General features: G+C 40.8%; 1 protein-coding gene across 1 annotated transcript in view; it reads left to right on the top strand.

Moving 5' to 3' along the window:
* The first annotated feature begins 248 nt into the window (after positions 1-248).
* Positions 249-24,138, top strand: part of TMEM178B (transmembrane protein 178B) — a 367,199-nt gene continuing 343,309 nt past the window's right edge. Inside the window, exon 1 of the mRNA XM_063100954.1 lies at positions 249-989. Coding sequence (XP_062957024.1) covers positions 608-989 — 382 coding nt within the window. The 5' untranslated portion in view covers positions 249-607. The remainder of the gene's footprint in view (positions 990-24,138) is intronic.

The following is a 24,138-nucleotide window of genomic DNA, read 5'->3' as shown; positions in this document are numbered from 1 at the left end:
CAGTCGGTGAGAGGGAGACCCAGGCGGGGCTCGGGGCAGCCGGCCCTGGCGTCTGGCGGTTGCCCTGGCCGGCCGGCCGGCCGCATCGGAGGTGTTTCGGTTCGTCCTGTAGTCGAGCGGCTCCTCCTGACAGCACCCCCACTCCCGTCCCCAGAAAGCTAGGCTACTCGGTCCTGTCACCATCCTGCACAAAGAAAGCAAGCCCAGCAAGCCCCACCGCAGTCGAGGGCACTTGGTGTTTAGTTTCCGGCCCTAGGGCTGCGCGCCCAGGAGGCCGGTTCGGAGCAGTCGCTTCCTGCGGGGCGGGGAGAGGAGGGGAGGCGGCCGCGCCGGGCTCGCAGCCGCCGGAGGCTGCACCTGCCTCGGAGGATGCGCAGGAGCCCGCGGGAACCTCTCCGGGTCAGAACTTTTTAGGCTGCCCGCCCCCATCCCCGCAGTCCCCGGGCCGCGCACCGGTAGGCGGGGGCCGAGGGGGCGCCGCGGAGCGAGTCCCCCTCCTGTCACCCCCACCCCCCCAGCCCGGCCGCCCGCCGCTTTGTTGCGGGCGCGCCGAGGGAAGGCGAGGCTGCGGCGGATCATGCCCATGGTGTAGCCGCGAAGCGGAGGCATGGCTGCCGGAAGGTTACTGCTCTACACGGGCCTCTCGCTAGCGCTCTGCGCCCTGGGCATGCTGGCCGTGGCCATCTGCTCGGACCACTGGTACGAGACGGACGCCAGGAAGCACAGGGACAGGTGCAAGGCCTTCAACACCCGCCGGGTCGACCCTGGCTTCATTTACAACAACAACAACAACTTGCCGCTCCGGGCCAGCCGCTCGCGCCTGGACCGCTGGGAGGGCAAACTCCTCCGGGCCCGCAATCGCCGGCAGCTCTTCGCCATGAGCCCCGCGGACGAGTGCAGCCGGCAGTACAACTCCACCAACATGGGCCTCTGGAGGAAGTGCCACCGGCAGGGCTTCGACCCGGAGATCGCCGCCCTCATTCGGAAAGGTAAGCGCTGGGCGCGAGGCGTGGCGCTGCGGGGAGCCCGGGGCCTCTGCGCCCCGCAGCCTCTCGCCTCTCTCCGCCTGGCCACAGGCTGTCGTATCTCCTGGTCCCAGGCCATCCGCTCCTCCAGGCCTGGCTGAGCCTCGGAGTGGCCAGAGCTTGCCTCTCAACAGCTGGTAGTGAAGCGTGGTGGAGGCTTAATTCTCTGCCTGGCTTCTTGTCTGTTGGGATTCGCTTGGAATTTCATCATCCAAGGTTTTTATCCAGGGTAATGCTTCATCGGCCTCTAGAAGGAAGGGAATCTATAACGTTGTGCCCTTCAAGGAAGCCCTTTGAGAGTGATGTGCCAGGGGCAGACAGGCTCCTAATTCTAATCTTTGTTTTAGATGTCGAAATGATTCAATCAAGGGAAATTGGGGAAAACATCTCACAGACGGGAAGCGTTGCCTGAGCGCTCTGCTCTACCAGGCACGGTGCAGGAAATGGTCACATAAACATCAATAAATCACAGTTCCTGCCCTATAGCAGCTCAAAACCTGTTGGCCAGTAGCATCACATCACAATTCTTTATTTCTCCTTATGAAAGAGTGGTTGATAGAAGTGACGTGGGCATTGAACATCAGCTGGGTCTAATAAGCACAAAGTAGTTCTTTGGGTAACGCTAAAGTGGGCATTTCAGAAAAAAAAAAAAAAGAAAAGGACTTTCAGAAGACTTACATAAAAAATACCCAAAGTATACCAAAGCAGAAAACAAGCTGTATGTACTGATGATAAAAATTTATTTGATACTTTAATATGATCACAAAAATTTTTAAAATTTTGCTTATCTAATGTAACTTGCAAATCTTGTATGATTTACACTTTGGGGACCATCCTGTTTTATTATATCACTGAAATATAGCTTGGATGTGTATCGATATTACTCTGAAGAAAGGAATATGTTTTCTTCTGTGGTAGCTGCATCCTGAGAAAATGTGCAGATTTTACGAGTCTTGTTCCCCCCTTCCTATGTTTTATTCTCTTCAACTACTAAATGGTGATGCCACGGTGACAACCATGCTATTATTTGCAAAGTGCTTTGAAGCCAAATCATAAAGTGGTTCTTAATGTCTCTTGTTATAATGCTGTTGCTGTTTTTAAACAATATTTGTAAGAACTGATGTTCTTTGCTTCGTAGAAGTGTTGAAATTGATTGGAAAAAATTTTTGTTACTTCAGAAAAAACAAAAGTGAATTGTTTAAGAATGACAAACAGTGGGTATGGTTTAGGTGCGGTGGGTCCAGAGAGAGAATCCATCTTAGTGTTTGTTTTGTAGCTTCTTCAGAATGACTAGGGATTTTAGCTGATTTAGTTATGGGTGTGTTAATGCTACAAACATCCCTTCTCCTTCATGATTAGGTTCTTATTAGAGCAGAGTGACTATTTGGAGCTCTACGGCACTGTAAAAATCTGCAGGGTATTAGGGGATTCCAGAAGAGAGCAACATGGGGTTGGATTAAGAAGTAGGAAAACAAGAAGAAATAGAATAGTTTTTGACAATGGGTGACTTTAGAACAGTTTTCAGATACTCAGATTCATAGAGTTTTTTTAATCCATCATTTTCTGCTTCCTTGAAAATTGAAATGGTAGGAAGTTAGCTGAAACATGAGGAAGAATTCAGTGAATACTGACTGGTAAACACTGGCAGGATTTGCTGAAGGACGTTCTTGAATTTCCTTCCTTGAAGGCCTCCTAGAACAAGACAAGTGTCCTTCTGTTTGGCATTGGTTAACCCCACTTAGAGAAAGGGGACGGAATTCATGGCTTCTGGTGGTTCCACTCAGGGCTTTGATTCCATGTAGCTCTGCCTGGCAATCTGACTAGGAAGGTTGACTTGGTCTGTGCACCAAAGGGATTGGTTACCATAGTGACATGTTCTTCCGGTGAAGCTGGAAACACAGTGACAGGGAAAGGGATAGAGGAAGAATGTACAACATTATGACTTCGTATTGACTGATTCTTAATTGCAGCAACAGAAAATGGACACGGCACAGCTGGGGATTGAATACACTGATACCTAGAGCTGGCAGGGCATTGTATTTCACTTGAACTAATGGAAATGCTGTTCCCCATCACCCAAAGTACAGCAATCACTGTCAGCTGCAAGTGCCTGCTTACCATGGCCATTTCTGTCCATTTGACATTCTTGTTAGGTATTATTGAGATAGATGTCATGCCAGCCTTACAAATCTTGAGAGACTTAAGGTCACTATCTTCATTTTTAGCCTCAACACGTAATCTTTGAAAACTAGATTTTCCTTTTCTAAGCAGCAGTAGACACATTTTTGGAAATAAGTGCATCTTGTATTAATAGAATCTGCAAGCAATTCCAATAACATACAGAACATAATTTCTAGACTTAATCAGTGTTCTTCCTAGATGGGAAGATTTTGTAAAGAAGCCAAAAAAAGAAATTGATATCCCTATATTTAAATTTAGAACATCTTAGGGAAAGATATTTATCTTGCACTATTCACTAGAAGCCTCAAAAGATATCTAAGACCTTTGTTTTTTTTCTTTTTTGGAAACAGGTTAAAATTTTGACAGATATGTGTTGAGTAAGGCGAAAGGAAAACCAGAGAAAAGACTGCTTAAAATCCATCAATATTATGGGAAAATTAGAGATTTATCTAAGTGATCATACAGCCCTAAAGAACTGTCATTTGTTAAATCAATGTTCATTACATTAGAAAGTGCTGTTTTTGCATTTTAAAATAACAGTGCATAATTAATAAGAAAACAAAAGTCAAATCTATATCTGATTTGAAGATAAAGTCTTTTGAATTCATGTTCTTTCTGAAATCCATTTTCTTCATTGCCCCACTGCCATGGCTGTGCTCACCACTATGCATTTCTGGTCACCGTGTGTTTACCTGTTTGCATTATTGAACTGTAAGTTCCTGGAGGGCAGAGAAAACAATCATTTATAAAATGCATTCACCAGCGGCTTGGTACTTGGGAAATAAATAGCTCATACAAATTAGGCTCACGGATATGTCTTCCATCAAGAGCTTATTCTAATTGTAGGAATACTTGTGTGGGAGTCCAAATAAAAGATTAGTCAGAAAATTGTGGTTGAAAAAAATGAACAAGTGTAGTTATCAGGCCAAGTTAGTATTGCCAAAAGATGCTACATAATATACCAAAGGAAGATTTCTTGAGTAAAACTTTGCCAAGTAATAAGCAAAACGCACAATTCTTTGTTGGATAATATATGTCACTGAATAGACACACATCGCCCATGGACATTATTTTTTATGTGAGATAAGATCTCAATTATTTCTTTCTTGGAGGTAGGATTGGATAGGGGGTGTAGCAAGGGTAGATTACCCTCAATTCCCACTTGACTATGTCCATGAAGAGTCTTAAATCAGGTCCTCTTGTCTTCTTGCATTTAAACCTCTTCCATGTCTTCTTAGTAAGTCCCTGCAGGCCCTGGGGACAGATCAATGGCAAGCAAGATCAGTTTCTGAAATTCAAGAGCCTTCCAGACTCTTAGGAGGAGCCGCTGTAGGAAGGATTTTCTTCCAGAGAACTCTAAGGGAACATTTACATTCTTCGGTTTGTTCTGAAATGTTATGTTGCTATGGTTTGAAATAAGTAGATTTTTTTTTTTTTTGGTCATAGAACTTTTAATTTTTTATTTTTTAAAAATTTTGTTCAAAATATTTTAATATTTACTTGTACATATTTGTGGGGTACAGTATGTTGTTTCAATACATGCATATACTGTGCCATGATTCACTTAGGGTAGATATCTGTACCTATTTGCCCACCACTTTTCTTCCTTCTCCCCCCACAACCATTATTCTGAGATAAGTAGACTTTCAACAGATACTCTAAGAACTTTTTATTATTTGGAAGTTTGTGTCATTATAAACCATCACCTAAATAGTTTCCATGATCATAGAGTGGTTGTCAATACTCCAAAAATTATTTTAGTAAAGCATAGCACATACTTAAAAATTAATAATGTAATCAGCAAATATTTACTGCACATGAATTATGTGATGGGCACATATCGATAGCATGAAGGGACGAATAAGACATGGCCATCAAAGTTTTTATAGTCTGTGAGTGGCACAGAGAATAAATGATAACCACAGGATGAGCAGGGCAATAGCAGGATGGATTCAGAGGAACACAGAGGAGGTGGCAGTAGATGGGGGTGGCAGTGGATGGGGTCGGCAGTGCAGTGAAGGGGCGGGGGGGAGTTGGGGAAATTTGTCCTGAGGAAATGGCATCTGATCAAGGGTTCAATGAGGTTTGCAGGTGGAAGGGGAGGTAGGGCATATCAGGCAAAGGAAGCAGAATATGCAGAGCCAGGGAGGTATGAATGGGCAGTTTGGCCGTGAGTGTGTTGATTGCTGGGGTGAGGGAGAGGAGCAGATGAGGAGCAGGAGAGAAGACAAAGACCAAGTCCAGGAGTTTGTATATCAAACCCCCCCACTATGCTGCCTGATAGGGTAGCCACTAGCTCTATGTGGCTATTAAAATTTAAAATAACCAAAATTAAATAAAATTAGAAATTCATTCACTTAGTTGCATTGGCCACGTTACAAATGTTCACTAGCCATATGTGGCTAGTGGCTCTTGTGTTGGACAGTGCAGATTACAGTGAACATTCCCATCAATCATCAGAGAAAATTCTACTGGACTGCTCAACATGGAGCCTACAGCCTCTAGAAAGAACAAGCACATACTTTATTTTGGGTGAAGATAATTACATTCTACACTTGAAGAAACTTTGCTACTTGAAGGTTTTGGGCAGAAGGTTTTAGTTCATGTCAGTTATCCTAAATCTACATTTTATAGATTTTTCCATCTTTGACTCACAGAATTCTCACATGCTTCTCCCTTTTCCCCTTCTTTCCCTCTCCCTGACTTTATTAAAAATTACTTGCAAAGTTGACTGGCTGGAAAAGAATACGATAATAATAGTCAAACTTGATGCCAGATAGTCTTCAATAAGTTTTACATATATTAGCTAATTTATTGTTCATAATAACCCTGTAAGGTGGGTACTATTAATATTATTTTAAATTCTCATTCTCCAGTTGAGAAGACTGAGGCACATGAAGGTCAAATAACTTGCTAAGTCTCTGTGTTAGGAAATAAAGAAAGGTGTCAGGATTTGAATTTTGGCTCCAGGTTTGGGAACTCATCCACTGACCCTACTGTCACCTTAGAATCTGTTGGGGGTAGGGATAGAGTAGAGAAGAGACTGGTATATTGATTCCTCCAAAAAAATGGAAGTAATGATTTTAGAATCCCAATTCTAAATTGAGGTAATTAAGGTGGCTCACACACCTTGTTTGAAGACCCACTGACAAAAGCTCATGCACATTTTGTCATATATTTTTTGAGTATTTACTTTGCTCACTGTGGTAGATGCTGAAGTTATAGACATGAAAGACATATTCCTTTATTCAACAGATATTTATTGAGGATGAATGGGCTGGGCATCAGGTCCAGTGTTGGATAAAATGGGGAAGCTTATATTTCAGGGGGGAGAGAGACAATAAAAAAATACATATAGAATAAAAATAATTCTAATAAACTACTCAGCATATACTATAGCACAAGGAGTAGTGAGTGTTGTGAAGTTTCTTTGCCCTTAGGAAGCACGAAGGTGAATGATGACAAATAAGTGAAAAATGAAACAGTTCTGTTAGTTTAGTTTTATAACATAGGGAGGCTTTGGGTGCTGCCGGGAGAAGGAGCCAAACCTAACATAGACTGGAGGAGTCCAGGAGGTTTTGTCAGCCAAAGGGACTTGCAGGCTGAACTTCCCTCTGCATTCTTTATTGAGCCATATGTTCCTAGAGGGCAGGAACTGTTGAATTTTCAGAACACATGTGGGTTCTGTACTTAATAGGTCTTGAAAACCTGTTTGCCAGTTGATCAAAACTCTTAAACCTGAGACACACGAACTCACAGACAAGCACATACAAACACCTGTTGTCTTTTGTACGTGGTGTGCATTCCATGAACACATACATGTTACGTGTATGTCCACGTGTAATAAGTAAACATGCTCTTAGTCACATCCCTCGTCCTCGTCATTCTAGAACACAGCTCACCGGTGAGAGCTGAGGATTAGGGAAGGAGCCCTGTGACCCAGTGGGCAAATGCTTGGGTGGCGTAAAGAGATGTGTTTTGAGCACTTGCTGTGTGCAGAGCTTTTTGCTAGGTGTTTGGGGAGAACAAAGAGGCATAGTTGGTTCTTGTCCTAAGGGAGCTTACACTCTACTTCATGGCTGCCCAAGTTCATTGTCATGTGTGGTTGGATCAGGCTCTTTTCACGAGGTCACGTCTGCATCAACTGGATCAGGAATCAACTGGCCAGGGAATGCAGGGGTGAGCTCTTTATTGAGTCAACAAAGGCAAGAGCTTTATTTCTGTTCCAGAAGGTCAGTTTATTTATTCTTTTACTGTAGGGTCGGTAAGGATCAATTAGAGAATTGATTCTGTATATTCCATTTTGGATTGTCATTTAAAACTATTTTCTTTCTCTCTGCTATTAGTAGATAATCCTAGGCCTTCAGGCAGGATGCTAAACACACTTTGGGTTAGTCTGACCTTTCACACACACACACACACACACACACACACACACACACACACACACACACACACACACACACACACACACACACACACACACCACTTGCACCACATGTGTACATCTAGACGTTAGATGTTTGAGTCAAAAATGTTCATTCTGATGCATATACTTTTAAAACTTATTACCTCAAACAGTGCACAGGGATAGAAGGAAGTGCATGACTTGGTGGATGAATAGACGAAAAAATTATTCCAGTGTCTTGATTGGACATCTGTTCTTTTTGAGAGAATGCATGCATTTGTAAAGAGAACTTTATTTCCTCATATGTAAAACAATGGGTTTGGATTCTATAAACTCCAAGTCCTTTCACACTTCAACATTTGATGAGAAAGTTAAATTTAGGTGATAGAGAGTAGAGTAGATAATAGGGACAAGGTTGAGAGATGATGAAAGGAGGGGAAAGGAAAGTGGGGGAGGGGAAGAGAGAGAAAGAGGTGGAGAAACTGAGGAAGAGATGTTTCTAAAGGGAGTATTCCCTGGTGCTAGTTTGTAATAGGAAGAGCTAATTTCTTACCATTGTACAATCATGTAATAAAAGCAAACTTTTTTTCTTTCTAATGACTTGAAATGCAATTTCACAGACTGGGGTTGAAAATTTAAAAACCTAATAGAGAAAGGTGGTGACGGAGGCACAACAATGTGAAATGTACTTAATGCCACTGAACTTGAAAACTGGTTAAAGTGGTACATTTTATATCATGCATATTTTACTCCAACTAAAATCATTCAATCAATAAATCAATAAATTTAAAGACTTAATCGAGAAAGAAACTGGATTCTATTTAATGTGTGGAATACTTCATAGCCAAGCCTCATTCAGCACATTTACCGAGCACCCACTGTGCATCAGGCACTAGCCCAAGTATGCTTGGGACAGAGAAGATAATAAAAACAGACAAAATTCCTGCCCTCTTACGGTTTACATTTAAACATTTTTTTTATAACATATATAGAGATTTTATTTTATTTTATTTTATTTATTTTATTTTTTTATTTTTTGTCCTTTTCATGACCGGCACTCAGCCAGTGAGTGCACCGGCCAGTTCTATATAGGATCCGAACCCGCGGCGGGAGCGTCGCAGCGCTCCCAGCGCCGCACTCTACCAAGTGCTCCACGGGCTCGGCCCTACATTTAAACATTTTTGAGCCTTAGGTTTTTTTTTCTAAACAAAACCTTTAAAGAACACCAATAGATAAAAGAAGTTAAAGTAATGAATACATTGCTTGGGTCATTTAAAGATCATCGAATGATGAAGAACATCTCACTGTACTTATCCTAAAAACGTCTGTTGAGTGCCACCTTGGGGTGGAGGACCTTGAGTGAAATCCATGGCTCCTGTCCTCAAGCAGCAAAAGAAGGAGGAGGTGTGTAAGTGACTAACAAATACAAGCCTCATGGTTGGTTCCGTGAGGGATTTATGTGCTGGGGGCCTGGGTGACTGGGTGCCATCTCAGAGCACTCAGGGAGGGCTTTGCAGAAAACGGGATGTGTGGCCTTAAGATGTTCTTAGAGAGGTGTGTGTGGATCAATGGGGTGAAATCTTTGCCTTATTTAAAAGTTATGAACTAATTCTGACGAGGCGATGCTTGTCTAGCCTGCTTTCTGCACCCACCCGTTGTCCTCAACTCACTTTCCTTCTCTGAGGAGGCAGCTGTTGCTGCCAGAGCTTTGCAAATCATGTCAGAGATATTCTGTCCATGGTATTTAAAAATACAAGTAGGGCCGAGCCCGTGGCGCACTCGGGAGAGTGCAGCGCTGGGAGCGCCGCGACGTTCCTGCCGTGGGTTTGGATCCTATATAGGAATGGCCGGTGCACTCACTAGCTGAGTGCAGCTCACGAAAAAGACAAAAAAAAAAAAAAAAAAAAAAAAACCAAGTATAAATATTAGCCAGGTAGTGAACAGGTGATTCAAGGATGAAAAAAGCTTATTTTGTGTAAATTTGTGTGCACAGAGATGGTGTTTACAGGACCTGCCAGGAGTGACGAGGAATCGTCTACAGGCGATGTTTGGTCTGAGCATGTCTGCAGTTGGCATTCATGGAGGGTTGATGGATTTGCTGCTTTTATGGGAGACTGCAGTATTTGAATTATTTCAATTGATTTTTTTTTTTTTTTTGGTATCCAAGTATTTTGCCAAGAAAAGGTGATTTACTTTATATTAGGTCATCTTCATTTATATTTATATAATTTTATATTACATTTATATCACTTCCTGCTTTTTGAAATGCCCTGCTCTTCTATATTCTGGACCTCACTCTGTCAGTCACTTTATTTGCTCTAGAGCACCTCTCACTCAGCTTTGCCCTCAATTCCTCTTCATCTTTATAACAGCCATTCTGCTTAGGCAATGCAGCTCCTATTCCCCAAGGCCCTGGAGTATTTCGCAGACCTGGATGGGGTGTGGTGGTTTTTTACCTTAAAGAAGCTCTGTGCTCATGTGCTGGCACTGAACTAGAGAGCAGCTGAATGCTGTGTCCTGAGGCTGAAGACATGCCTGCCTTGTAGCCTGGCCCTTCTACTCACGAGTACATGAAACACATCCAAGAACGTCCATGGCACCACTGTTTGTAATAGCAGCATAAATAAATAAACAAAAAGGAAAAATGTGTGTCCCTTAATTAGAAAATGGATAGCAAAGTATGGTTTATTCATACAATAGAAATGATCTCAGTATATTTAAAATAAATTTCATGGACCTACATATTTCCAAATGGATAGACAAATTTGAGTGAAAAAAGTAGAGCACAGAATGAGATGTAGAGAAGGATGCCGTTTACTTGAGGTTCAAAAACAGATCAAACAACATTAGATACTGTTTATGGGAACATGTTTTCATTGCATGTACAAAAATATGCATGAGGGGCTGGCCAGTTACTCAGCTTCTAGTTACTCAGGTTAGAGTGCAGCGTTGTAACACCAAGGTCAAGGACAGATCCCCTTACCACCCAGGTGCAAAAAAAAAAAAAAAAAAGGAAAAGCATGGGACTAATAAACACAAAAAGAAAAATGTAGAGATGTGTTCACTTTTCTTAAGAAAGGGAAAGAAATGGTATTGGGAAGGGTGCCAGGGGGCTTCAAAAGCATCTGTGATATTTTATTTCTTAAAAAACAGACAAAAATCTGAAGCAAACGTGGCATGCATGTGCCTGCACACTCAAGCTGTATGGAAGATTGTCACACGCCTGCCAAAAAAGCTGCCACTTTATTCAGACTGTGCTGTTCAGTGTACAAGATGCAGGTTATTAAAGGAAAATTCCTGGAAAACTTTGAGGCAGTCTGTGACTGATTTTTGTTAAGCAGTAACAAGAAATATTTAGAGAAGAGGAGAATCAGGTAACCCTTAACCAACACTTTTTACTAAAAGTAGCTGATGGGGAACAGTTTAAAAAGAATAAAATTATGTTTTATTTCTTTCTGATGTAGGGTAAGGAGAGGAAATCAGGGCTTTAAATGATTGATCGCTGACATAGACACTAATTCCCCTGTTAAATTTCCTGCTGCTTGTGGGGAAAAATTAAGAATTCCAAGGGCCAGAAAGTTAAACTAAAGCCATCCCTTCAATCAACTTGATCAGACATTGAACTTGATGGGACCCTGAGACAGAGAGTAACTAGCTATTGAGAGTGTGGGACAAATCAGGGATTGATCACAAACTTTTCAGAAGACATTTAACCCCAGGGGGAGAATTGAGGGTGAACTAATAAAGAAAAAGGTAAGAACTGATAAAAAAGAATCAGAACCGTACTTTCCTTCTTTAGTCATTTTCATATCCCTTTTGAAAATGAGCAGAGAATGTTAGTAAAACTTTAAGTAGTTTTATTCGTGATGAATAAGGTATAGTATAGATTATTTTTAAAATTATGACGGTGGCTTTAGCCAAGAGCCCCTATGTTATGGTAACATGTTCCTGCCTGCTTTACTTATACAAACTATTGCAGGAACAGAAAAGTCCCATCAGCATTTTAGCAAGGGTTCCATTTGCACCTGATAATGCTTTAAAAAACCAAAGCCGGACCTGAGGTTACCAAGGGATCGTGAGAGGCCCATGGGATTTCAGGGGTGTTGAAGCAGAATAACTTCCGTGTCATGTGTCAGTAGCCACAGGGTTGCAAGAGGGACCTGTCCTGAGAGCTCACAGGGAGGTGGGCTGCTTCATGGGTCCTGCTCTGCAGGGCGGTGGGCACGCCACATTTCCTTGGGTGATGACCTCTTGCTGTGGCAGCGGCTGGCTGCCGTGTCTTCAGCATCCTCCTCTGTCACGCCTCCCTCATGTGTTAACACCAGTGAAGCAGAAGGTGCTTCCTGCTTGGCCTCTTGTTCCTTTCAGTGGTGACCCCTCACCTTGCTGGGCTTCCGTCTCTTCCTCTTGTTCAACTTCCCCGCACGTTCAGGCCCCTGCACCGGGTTTCCTCACCCATCCCCCTCCTGGGACTGCTCCGTCTCTCCTGGCTGTTGAGGCACCATTCTCTCCCAGATCTGCTTCTCTGTCTATTCGTTCTTTCCCAGCCTGTGCAGGTGTTCTCCATGATGCTACTTCTCTTCCTCATTCTGGACTGTCTCCTTGGCCAATCTCATCTATGTCTAGGGCCATTTTCTTTTATGCTCATGACTAGTTGCTCTGGGAATCTCTAGCTCAGACTTTCCATGCCTTTTGGATATTTCCATGGGTCCAGAAGAACCTATTTTATTTTGGGGGATCATCCATGGGCCCAAAAGAACCTATTTTATCTTTTTTCCTTCAGACTCACCCATCCTTCATTTTCTTTCATGTTGGAGAATGATGTCACTACTCTGTTTGTCTGAACCAGAAACTTGAGGGTCATCCTCAAAGCTCTCTTCTCTCCTGCCCTACTCACCCACACAGTGAACAAGTCACTTTAACTCCTAATAGCCTTTATGCCCGTCTCCCTACCCTGTCCTAATACTGCTGCTATTGTTGGGTCCCAATCACCAAGACTCTTGCAGCACTCTCTGCTTGGTTTCCCTGTTCTCTAATCTCATCTCTTGCCAATGCTTTCTATTCAGAGTGGTTTTTCTTAAATGCAACTCTAATCATGGTATCACTTTGCTTAAAACATTTCAGTGGCTCTCCACAGCTTCCCAGTCAGAATAAGGTCCACAATCTTTGCCATGGCACATAAGGCTCCACAGGTCTGGTAATGTGCATGCCCCCCATCCCCACCCCTCTCTTGCCATGTCATTCTCTTCCATACTTTTCTCCACATCAGCATACTCTGCTCCAGCCAGGATGGAAGACTTCTGGGTCCCCAAACAGGTTAAGCTGTTTTGTGCCTTGGGAGCCTTTGCTCATGATGCTCCCTTTGCCTGGAAGCTCCTTCCCTTTCTTCCCTCCTCCCCCAAGCTGCCTGGCCAATGCCTGCTAATTTGTTGAAATAAGCTTAAGGCTCCTCCTCCTAGTCTTGCTTAATGTTCTCTCATTCCCACCTCCCAGGTGGAATTGTTGTCTCCCTCCTCGAGGCTTCTGGCATGAACCAAACATCCTTCCTTTTTAGTAACAGTGACATTTCATTGTATTTATTTACTTACCCATATGTTTCCTTCCTTTTTGAGGCTATGTTTGAGCTATTTTATCCACAGGGTTTTGCATAATGCATGGATGTCATACATGGGCCATAGTCGGTAGTTAATAAATATTTGTTGAATGAATGAAGGTTTATCTCAGTTAATATGGTAGATCTGGAAATCTCATTTAAAAAAGATCCATAACTTCACTGGACTTAGGGGACACACTATAAAAAGAGACCCTGTTGTGAATTGTTTTATGATGCATACGATAAACTTCAATTTATTTCCTGTTTTAAGGTTCGTATTTTCGTAAAGCATCCAGATTCCGATTCACAAGTGGAGCATGTAATCTCTGGGCTATGCCATTTTTCCTGGATTAGACCTCTTCATTATGATCTTGCCCACTTTCTCTACTCTTTGTGCCTTTCCCAGGCTGGTCCTCTTAGCTGGAGCATCACTGGGTAAAGAGAAGTCTATCCCTGTTTCTTGTTCCTATGGTGGATGTAAGAATTTCCAAATCTACCTCTTCATTTTTACTGGTATGTCTGACCATTCCCTCAGGATTCATTTCCAAGTTTCTCAATATTCATCATGAGGAACGTTTTCAGGTTGTGTCAATGAAGCCTCCCTTTCAACTGTTTAATTCGGGCAGACTCCTCATATTTCTTCTGGTAGTGATTTTGGTTGGAAAATGACTGGAAAATAGACATTGCCTTCTGTCACTGCCCCCTCTCTGGCTCTTACTTCAGTTCACTTTTCATGACTTTAATAGGAGTGGGTCAGTGATGCTGGAAAAACATGTCAAGTATCTGCCCCTGATTCTGGGGTGCATCTGACCCCATCGTGGTTGGTCCATATCACTCCTGGAAACAATTCATCCCCTGCAGGGGAATTAAGGGACAGAAAGATGCATGGCCAACCAACACATCTTCACTTATGAGCACCACCAAGTTCCAGTTCCACAATGGATGTGAGAGATGTTCATTCCTTAGGGTCTCCCAGAGACGTATATTCTCTTTGGAAATGATGGCAGCTGTTTTTCAGGCTGCGTTCTCTCACACTCAAGGTGTTAAAGGCTTCTCCTTTAGCCATAAGGTCTGCTACGGATTTAGCCTATTGCCATCTACTTTGGATTGGCAGAGTATTCTTTTGCTCTCAGCAGATAAATATGGATGCAGTTGTGTTGCTCAGCTCTCTACACTAGGTTGCATAAATGATTCACATCAAAGAAACATTTTCTTTGACTACTACCACTCCTAGATTTGTATTAGTTAAGTCTGTGCTGGGTTAAACTGGAAAATGATTTCCAGCACTTTCTGCCTAGGTTGTATAAAGTGCTACAGGTCAAAATTGAGATTGTACATTCAGTAATAACCATGGGGTAGGCATTCCAATTAAACATATGTTTTGAAGAGCTGATTTTAGCTGTAAAAAAACAATTATAAAAATTATCAATGAGTTATACAGTAATGTGAGTCTTATAAAATGGTGGGTAACCTGTACCCTGGAAAACTGTTTCTTGTTTTATATGGTTATTTTTAAACCTATAGGAACCCAGCAGTTTATTTCAAACTGAAGGTGGCATTTCATCTCTTTGGGTCAGCAGAGTTGTTAACATTTCAAAGAAGGACATTTATGCTCCGATGTCAGCAGCATGCCTGTATCAGCTTTTATTACACATATCCGTAGTGGTGTGGTGGCTGGCTGGGCCCTTGTAGATCAATAAGCTGCTAAAAAGAGATGCATCAGAGACCATAATGGCTTCTTCACAGAAGCTAGAGTGTCTCCAAGTAATGAAGTGCATTTAGGAATAACAATAATGATATCCTTCTATTGAGATCCTTATTATTTAGAAGAAAGAAGACTTTCTCAAGGTGACAAATCCTATAATAAAGACTTTAACATTCAAAATATATGTTCCGGTAGGTCTTGTGTCCATTCTTATAGCTGAATTCAAAACAAATTCAGTTTGTTTTAATGGAAGAATTCTCAGATAGAGAAAGACAGATTAATTCCCTTGGCCTCAAACATTACTTAATTATAATTATTCTTGGTGGTCCTGTTAATTAAAAAAAAAACTTCTTGGAACTGAACATTGATTTTTAAGAGACTTAGGTGGGCTTGGATATGGCATCAGTGAGGAACTGGGAAAGGTAAAGACCTTGAAAACAAAGTGGTGTGGATGGAATAGGAGGGTGATGGAAACTTACAGAAGGTAACACAGAGCTCCTTGGCTCAGGTTCTCGACTTGAAGGTTGAGTCTACCTGAGCTGAGTGTACTTATGGGCAGTTAGGTCAGGAGAGACTTAAAAAGTCTTTCTTTTAAAATGAGAGAAATGAAAGCATATTTGTAGGTTGATGGGAATGGTTTGTCAGTAGGGACAAGAGAGGGCAGAATTGCCAGAGCAATTGCTGGTTGAAGCAAGAAGAAAGGAAGAGAAACACGTGGAAGGAAAGGAATGAGACCTGGGAAGAAAAACGTGTTTCAGGTGAGGCAGAGAGTAACTATCTAAGACTATCTTTCTTGATGCACGTTAGCAATCATCGTGCTCACACTATGAGCTTGTGGGGTAATTCAAGCAAAGAGCTTTAGTCTTTTTAGGAGAGGATTTTTATAGCATTTGAGTATTTAATGGGAATTCTCTGAAGAAAGCAAGATAGGAGAGCGAACCTTACTGCATTCTGCTTATGCATTGTGGCTTTGCTTTCTCCTTTATAAAAAGGATCTCTGGTCAGAGTAGCCTCGCTGTTCTAAGCACCAGGTGGCTAGTGATTGGTTGGACATTCTGAGACATTTTACCTTCAGGTGTTAGTTCGAATATGACATGCTGTCTTGAAGTACAGTGCACTGAAAAGTTTAAAATGGTTTCATTTTTTTAAAGACAGGACTGTTCATCCTTAAATCTACCTTATCTGCCTCCTGTAGCAATCCTTTAACCAACAGTTTCTGCAGCTTTTCATTTAAAAGCATCACTCTAATTAGAGTCTTAGGGTGCTTTGGCTCTGATGACATTCAGGTCATTTTTTTTTAGATAAAGCTGCTTTATTTTCAGGCTGAATAGCTACATTCTTGCTTTGTCATCCTAAAAATGCTGCACTGTGTCTGAGTTTTGGAGCCTCTGATGAAATGACTGAAGACCTATGGTGGTGCAGAATTAGTCTTCTTTGTCTGTTATATTGTAAATTTCTCTGGAAAACAAAGCCCAAGAATTCTGGTAACCTCTTAGCAACAAATATTCTCTACAATTAATGTAGAAATTAAAGGCACGAAATCTTCCCTTCTTGGAAAAAGAGAGAGTCTGGCTATTGTGCAAAAATTATGACCCACATTTATAGGCAATCATGTTGCAGGTTTTTTGAAAAGGTGTAGGTGTAATTAGCCTCTTTTATTTCTTCCCTGGGGATTGTAAGAACTCAAAATTCTAAGAAAAACTGTATAAGTTCCAGATACAAAGAGTAACAGGTGCAAGTTAGTGGAGCAGGTGGTGTATAATTTCACTTTTGCCTCCTAGTCAGAAGTAAAGGGGAAACTAGGTCCCAATTTGAAAACCATGTGAGAAATGCCATTTGTTGCTACCTGTAATTGCACCTAACTTTTAACTTTTTTCTTTACCCTTCTGGTTTGTGTCTGGGAAGATGTTTGATTCTATCTGTAAGCAAGTAGGTTCTGAATTTCTATAAAATGTCTTTCAGGATGCGTGTCATGACCAATTTTATTTTTTCTCCATCTTGGGAATTTTTTAGCTTGTGATTTTCCTTTGTTAGGTTATTGCCACTTTCTTCCATGACGATCATGGTCCCCAGGCTTATTCAATAGGTTGCTCTCCTCCTTAATCTTCTATTACCTACTTCTCTCTTTCTTTCAATGGCTGTTTTTTTTTTCTGTTAATCAGATCCTTTTTTTCGCCAATCAAACCCTGAGCAAGCTACATTATGACATCTATAGGAGGTATGAGTATTCCCATTTTACATGTGTAGGACCCAAGACTCAAAAAAGTTTATCATCTGTTGCATGGCTAAAAAAGAGCAGACTCAGACTAGGACGATTGCCTTTTCCGGTATTTATTAAACCACCACACTCCCGGATACTGCCGCACAGTGCTGGGTTGAATTGGGGATGTGCCTGTGTTTTTTCCTGTTTTGTACTCTTACCTCTCCTTTATCACAGGAGTGATTGGGTGGGTGATGGGAAGTGTAAGTGCTGTTGGTGGCCCCAGGCAAGCCATATCTTTCCACTGGCATTGATGGCCTCAGACATGGTGTCTGGAGGGGAATATATAACATGATTAGTCTCTCAGCTAGACTCTTACTCTGGCTCCTCATAATTGCATTCCTCCAGATTTGAGGGGCAAATGTTTGACAGAGTAGTATTGCAGTATAAACATTTTGCTACGCTATGCTTTAAATAGTTTTGTAGGTCAAACAATTGCCCATTGAACATAGAGTGGCTATCTGCTCACCTAACCTATTTCCCTTTCCTTCTGGGTACACAGCCAGACTATTTCCCTCTGCAGTTAGGTACGGCCATGTGACTGTGATTGAGTTATGGCTAGTGATATATTCCACTTCCATGTCTGTCCCATAAAATCCTCCTGTGTGAACTTCTGCTTTCTTTTTCTACCTTCTGTTTGGATGTTAAACTCTGGGTGATGTTAGAAGGCAAAGATTGAAGATGGCAAAGCCTTGGGAAGCTCAAGTCCCTGAATGACAAGAAACAGTGACCTCCCTGTCTTTGTGGCCAATTGGATTTTAGTGAGCAGGAAATAAACATCTTAAGCCACTGAGATTTTAGAGTTTATCTGTTACAGTAGCTGGTATTTTATTAGTTACATATATATGTAATAATTTAATGCATCCCTTTCAACTCTGATTTGAAAAACTATATTGCAGCTACCATTAAGACAATATGTAAACTGTCTGGGTCAACCCTGTGGCTCACACAGGAGAGTGCAGTGCTGGGAGCACAGCGGCATGGGAGTGCCAAGGCCACAGGTTTGGATCCTATATAGGGATGGCCAGTACGCTCACTGGCTGAGCGCGGTGCGGGCAACACCAAGCCAAGGGTTGCGATCCCCTTACCAGTCACAAACAAACAAACAAACAACAAACAAACAAACAAAGAAACAAACAAATGAAAGACAATATGTAAACTGTCTACATCCAGGTTAGCACAATAAATGCTAGATCCTTCTTCCACTACCAGCATTGTAATGGGGTTTTATTCATTTATAGATGCATCTATATGCATTTATAACAAGAAATAAAGGATCAGCTCAGTACGGTTTTTTCTCCAAATTTTTGAGTATGGTCAGGTATCATTCAATCTAATCCTGGTTATTATTTCAAAAGTGGAGAGGACCAACCACTTTGAGCCCTTTTGCCAGTAGAGCTTGAAGGTGGTCTGTCCATGGTCCTCAAGGTGTTAGCATTTTTATCATGTTAAATTTATAACCTTCTCTTCAAAACCTCATCACCCCTCGTGTGTATAGAATTTCTTCTTATAGAACTTATCCACCAGATAGCTATTTTTCTCCTTAAGCAATCAGTCATTATTTTTATCTGAGCTTTCCAAAGTTTTCTATTTATGATATTCTATTTTGATTTATGATGTTACTGAAAGAACACCATGCTGCAAATTCCCTTACCAACAATGTGAATCTCTATGACTTTTTCCCAGTCGGAAAGTGTCTCTCCAATTTATTGCCTTTTCTGATTACACACTGGAAAGTAGAGTCTGTGCCACTTGAAACTTTTGGTATTGAAAAACTTCTCCAATATCAGCGGCAGAATGTTCTTCGAACCCTAATCATTCACACCAGATTAAATACAGAACTCTCTCTTAAAGGGCCTACAGTTTTAAATCCAAGATTTATCAGGTTTATCAGAACACAATTTAAAAAACGTTTTTGTCATCAACCCAATTTAAAAGCATTTATGTGTAAAGTGGTTTGTCTAGGCTACTGTTCTAAATATCTTCTGTAGAGTGTGAGTAGTTAAGAGCGTAGACTCTTACTACCTCCAAATCTCAGATTTACTGTTTACTACCTGTGTGACTCTGAGAGAGTTACTTAACCTTTGTATGCCTCAGTTTCCTTATCTGTAAAATAAAGATTATGTTTATAATCTACGTTATGAATTTATTGTGAGGGTTGAATGAGTTAATACAAATAAATGCCTTAAAATAGTCCCTGGCACATAGTTAGTGTAGGCTATTATTATTATATTTAAAACTCACAAGAAAATAGAATGAATTAAACAGGATCATTTAATATGTAAGTCTCTGTATTAGATAATTGCCCAAATGATTTCTGTTGCCAGCAGTGCCATATAGGCAAGCACATATCTGAAAGTCTCCAGTTGTAATTCCCTTTTTAAAAAACTTTTAAACTACACTATTTTAAATCAACATTATTTGAAACTACAGGTGAACAACTCAGAAATGTTACCATAATAAATAACATTTAATTTTTTTTTTGACAGCTGGCTGTCTGAACCCTTGACCTCAGTTGTAATTTCTTTTAGGCTCTGCCTTCACCATTCAGATGAAGTTTGTTCTTTTAAAATCTGTCTTTGGCCTCATCTTGGCCATTTTTATTTACAAAAATCAAACCAAAACCAAAACAAACCAAAAATCTGTTTAACAACCCCCCTCAAAAAAACCTCAAAACTCTTCTAAATTTGCAAATGCTAGTTTGTCCCCACATCGTTATCATCATGGAAGAACTGTATCTATAGACAGCTGTGAAATTTGTTTTTGGAGATCCCAGCCTCCTCTTTCAGAATCTTTTCCTCCTTGATATAATTCCTTTTCTATGAATTAAAACATTTCTATACCTTCCTTCCTATTATGGCTCTTCATCTCAGGAATGAATCCAGGCAGATCCTTTATTTTCAGTTGTAAATAACTAATGAGGCTCAATGCCTGCCCCTTCCCAGAAGAACTTGCTGCAAATATGGAGACTAAGATTTAAGGTAAAAAAATACATTTCTAATATGAAATTTAAGCTATTCGGTGAAATGAGTATTTTGTGGCCATACATTCCTTTTTAACATCATTATAAATAGGTATCTTTTTCACTTTCTTACATGTCTGGCTCTGATTACAGGGTCTATATATTCATTCATTCTGAATTGAATTGCCAACTTGCTGAATGGACTTAAATGTACTTAGCAATTTATTGTCAAAGAACCATAAGCTGAGGCCTCTCATAGAGGGATGTAAATCAGAATAGAGATCCTGTACTCAGTGATGTTCTAGTCTCTTGAATGGGCACAGGAACTCGATTTGCACTATTGTCGATCCATAGGAAATCATAATTTCATATCTGTCAATTGTATTAATGCCTTATTGTTCTTAATCACAGCTTTGGTGACATTTAATTGAAAGATCACTGTGCTAGGGTTAGTCAAAACATGACTCTTGCTTCTAGCTCTTCCATTTACCTGGTCACTGCCCCGTTTGGAGCTTTTGTATGTGAAATGAAAATGGGGTCTCCTAATCCAGGCTTCAATCATAATCACCTGGGCAGCTTAAAAATTTGCAGATTCTCAGACTCCAACTCTATAATGTATTTTTAAAAAGTATATTTTCTAATTCAGTATGTTTGGTTGGGCCAAGTGTTCTATAATAAGGCTGGATTGGGAATTACGGGGTAGGTCTATATTTAAGTTCCTTTGGAACTTTTAATTGAGTGGCCCTTTTCTCCCTGAAAGTTCTCACTTTTCACTTTGTACAAGTACAAACACTGATTCACGTTCCTTCTTCTTGGGAAGTATGAGAGAGGCTAGCACTTTCTATTAACAGCTTGGAGTACATAAAAGGCTAGATTTTGTGGGGAAGGAGAGGAAAACTGGTCAACCTCCCAGATATTTCTGATCCAATCTGGCTCCCTGGTTATCATGTGGTTGTGTTATTTTAATTAACCTAAACTTACAGAAGTTCAAAAACACCAATATTCTTACATAAATAAAAAAGCATGTTCAACCAAATAAAATATTTCTAGACTCTTCACTCTGAAGCTCTTCTGTAGATATAAATGAGGGTTGACTGTATTGCACACATGCCTATGTATAGAATGCATGAGAATAAGCTGATATTCTTGCGTGGCTCATAAACTGATTCCAAAAATTATTCCAAAAGAAGCATTCCACATGTGTTTTGAGCAATGGAATAATTATATAGACTTCAAATATAACGCATGAAAGGGCTTTGAGGAAAAGTCAACTTAATGTATACATTTTGATATTTGTTTAAACAAACAGATGCCTGCAAATAGTCTGGCTACTTTACAGACAGACATAATTTGATTTATGATTTAAGAGTCCTCAAAGCTCTTATTTCTAGTCCATGGATCTTTGGAAAAGAGAAAAAATTAATTTCCACAAGCTTGATTTGAGTACTTGTCTAAGTTGTTAAAATAATCCTTTGTGATATATCCTTTGGAACATTAGATAAGTCACCAAATTCCAAGTCTATAACCTGCAAATCTGGGAAAAAATATTTTGGCTCTTTCGAACCTAATTTGGATTTGGCAAAAGTTGCTCTAAATCTGTTGCCTGTTGTCTAACTCTTGATTAATTAATTAATGAGCTACAATAAAATGTTTCAGGCAATCTTTCTGTTTTTCTCTCTAACCTTTAAAAACTGGAATAGTAGATTATCCCACCCCCCCTTTTTTTGCCTGTGTTCTTGTGGCAAACATTGATTTCTCCAGCTACAGACCTCACTGCTGATTAAAGAAACCTAGTTGGAATGGTTTAAGTGATTATAAGTGATTACTCCTGTTTTCTCTGGTACAGGTGAAGATGCCCATATAGCTCGGGGCAAAAAATGTGTTAGTGACTCTGAAATGGTTCTGGTGTCTTGGAGGCTTCCATAATGGTAACAATCCTGAACAAACACATTTTATGATGTCTTAGTGCTTCCCTCTATTTTGTTTGGTAGCAGCAGTGGAGAGACTGATGGATAACAGATAGCTATCTATAAATAAAAATATATGTAGCGTATTCCGGTACAACTGACTCTATTAGGTATCAAATATTTTTGTTGTGTGGGGTTTAGTTTTAATGACCACATTACTAAAAATTACATTCCAGTGTGCAGCGAGCTGAAGCCCTGCTCTAATTAGCCAGTGGGAAGGAATAATCTGAATATGGGAACCTTTAGGATCCTTGCTTATTACTACCCCAAATTTCTTCTTCAGGCTGGATACTGTGTGTTTTAGTGTATGTGCATGTGTGTGTGCGCGCTCACACACATGCTGTATATTTACTTATATGTTTGTGTGGATTTTAGTTTTTTCAGTAGGTTTGATTGGGATGTTTGAGGTGATAATCAGTGCAAAAGAGGGAGGACCACTGAAGAGTAATTGCTACTTGATGGCAGAGCTAAAGCACTGTAAAGAGGTTAGCAACCCTTTTTTTATTGCCTGCAATGCAGAGATTTTGTAATTAGTAGTTTCATTAGAGAGTGTGAATGACTATTAAATGGTTCAGCCAAACAAAGCATTTATTGTATCGGAAAATTTACTGTAATCAGATAGAAAAAGTACTGTTTTTGTGAATCATTTGTCAGGACAGGGAAAGAGTTTCATTATCTGGAACCCTTGTCTTATTTAAAAGGGGTTTTTACTCATAGTCTTTGAAATGTAGAGGTCAGTGGTCACTTTGCTAGAGGCTCTATTTGCATTTATCATGCATGTGTCTGCTGCATGGGGTTCCCTTGTCTAATAGAGCAGGGTATATTTTATTCCACTGACAGGAGTTGGTGTTCAACATATTTTTTGGGAGTTGGGACAGTTGTGTTTGGCAGTGGTGTTGCCTGTTACAGATTTAATTTTGCGAGCTCTCCTACACTGCTGCTATAAGGCCAACAGAAACGTGCTAGTTTTTAAGCATATGCAGGTTTCCTGGCATAGAAGATGCTTATGGGAGTTGCCCACACACCAACTGTCTCTGTTTGGGAGTAGCTGTCCCTATTTTTTAACCACATTCACACTTTGTCGATCCAGAGGGGTACCATGTATTTTATTCAAGCCCTAAGGCAGCTTTTTGGCTAGGTTAATTATAACCCTCTCTTATATTTGCACAATGTTTTTCAGGCTTACAGGCATTTTCACTTATCTCATATCCTTTGATTTCCCAAGCTTCCTGTGAGGTAGGCAAGGTAGCCGATATGGCCCCATTTTACAGAGGAGAAGATTGAAGCTTATGGGATTAAATAAAATGTGTCAAGTGGCTAAGGTGGGTGTGTCCAGGTGTCTGGACTCACCATCTGGGACTCTCTCCATCACAGGCCACCACCCTTATTGCTATCCCAAGGCCTATGCTCCACGGGGCAATTAAATTCAGGAGCCCAAAGATACCCAGAGTAGCACTTCATGTCATTTGTGGGTTTCCTTTATGGTTGTATCTATCATATTCCAGCTACCTAGTTTTCTTTCAAGTGTGGAGAGGAAAAACTTATTTCTCCCTGGCGGGGGTGGGGTGGGGGGGGCTGATGCATGTCTTCCAAGGACTTCAAGTCTAGACTGGCTGAATCACAGTGTGGTGTAGACCATGGGAGCAGGAAAGAGAAGAAGAGTTGATAGCGGATGTAGATTGTCAGACTGGGTTGAGATTATAACGCACTAAAACCAGCATGCTTTATGCATCGTCTCTGATCAGAGGTTAAAATTTAAGTGCTTTTGGTATCCCAAGTACAAGGATCACCTTCTCAGTTTCCATCTCTCCTTTCATTTTGCCTCTAGTGGAGCACGTATTATACTACACTATAACCCTTTGATTTATGTGTCTATCTTACCTGATAATGACCTCTTTGAGGACAGGGCCTGTACCTCATTTGTCTTTTATTCCTATTTCTATCACCTTGCCTGGCACAGAGTAGGTGCTCAGTAAATGCTGGTTAACTGAGTGAATTTTTAACATGGGGCTTGAAAGGAGGACTAGGGCTATTGTC

The sequence above is a fragment of the Cynocephalus volans genome, chromosome 6 (genome assembly GCF_027409185.1).
Source record: "Cynocephalus volans isolate mCynVol1 chromosome 6, mCynVol1.pri, whole genome shotgun sequence".
Classification (NCBI taxonomy): domain Eukaryota; kingdom Metazoa; phylum Chordata; class Mammalia; order Dermoptera; family Cynocephalidae; genus Cynocephalus; species Cynocephalus volans.
Note: the sequence above shows the minus strand (reverse complement) of the source record. Positions and strands in the feature narration are given on the sequence as shown.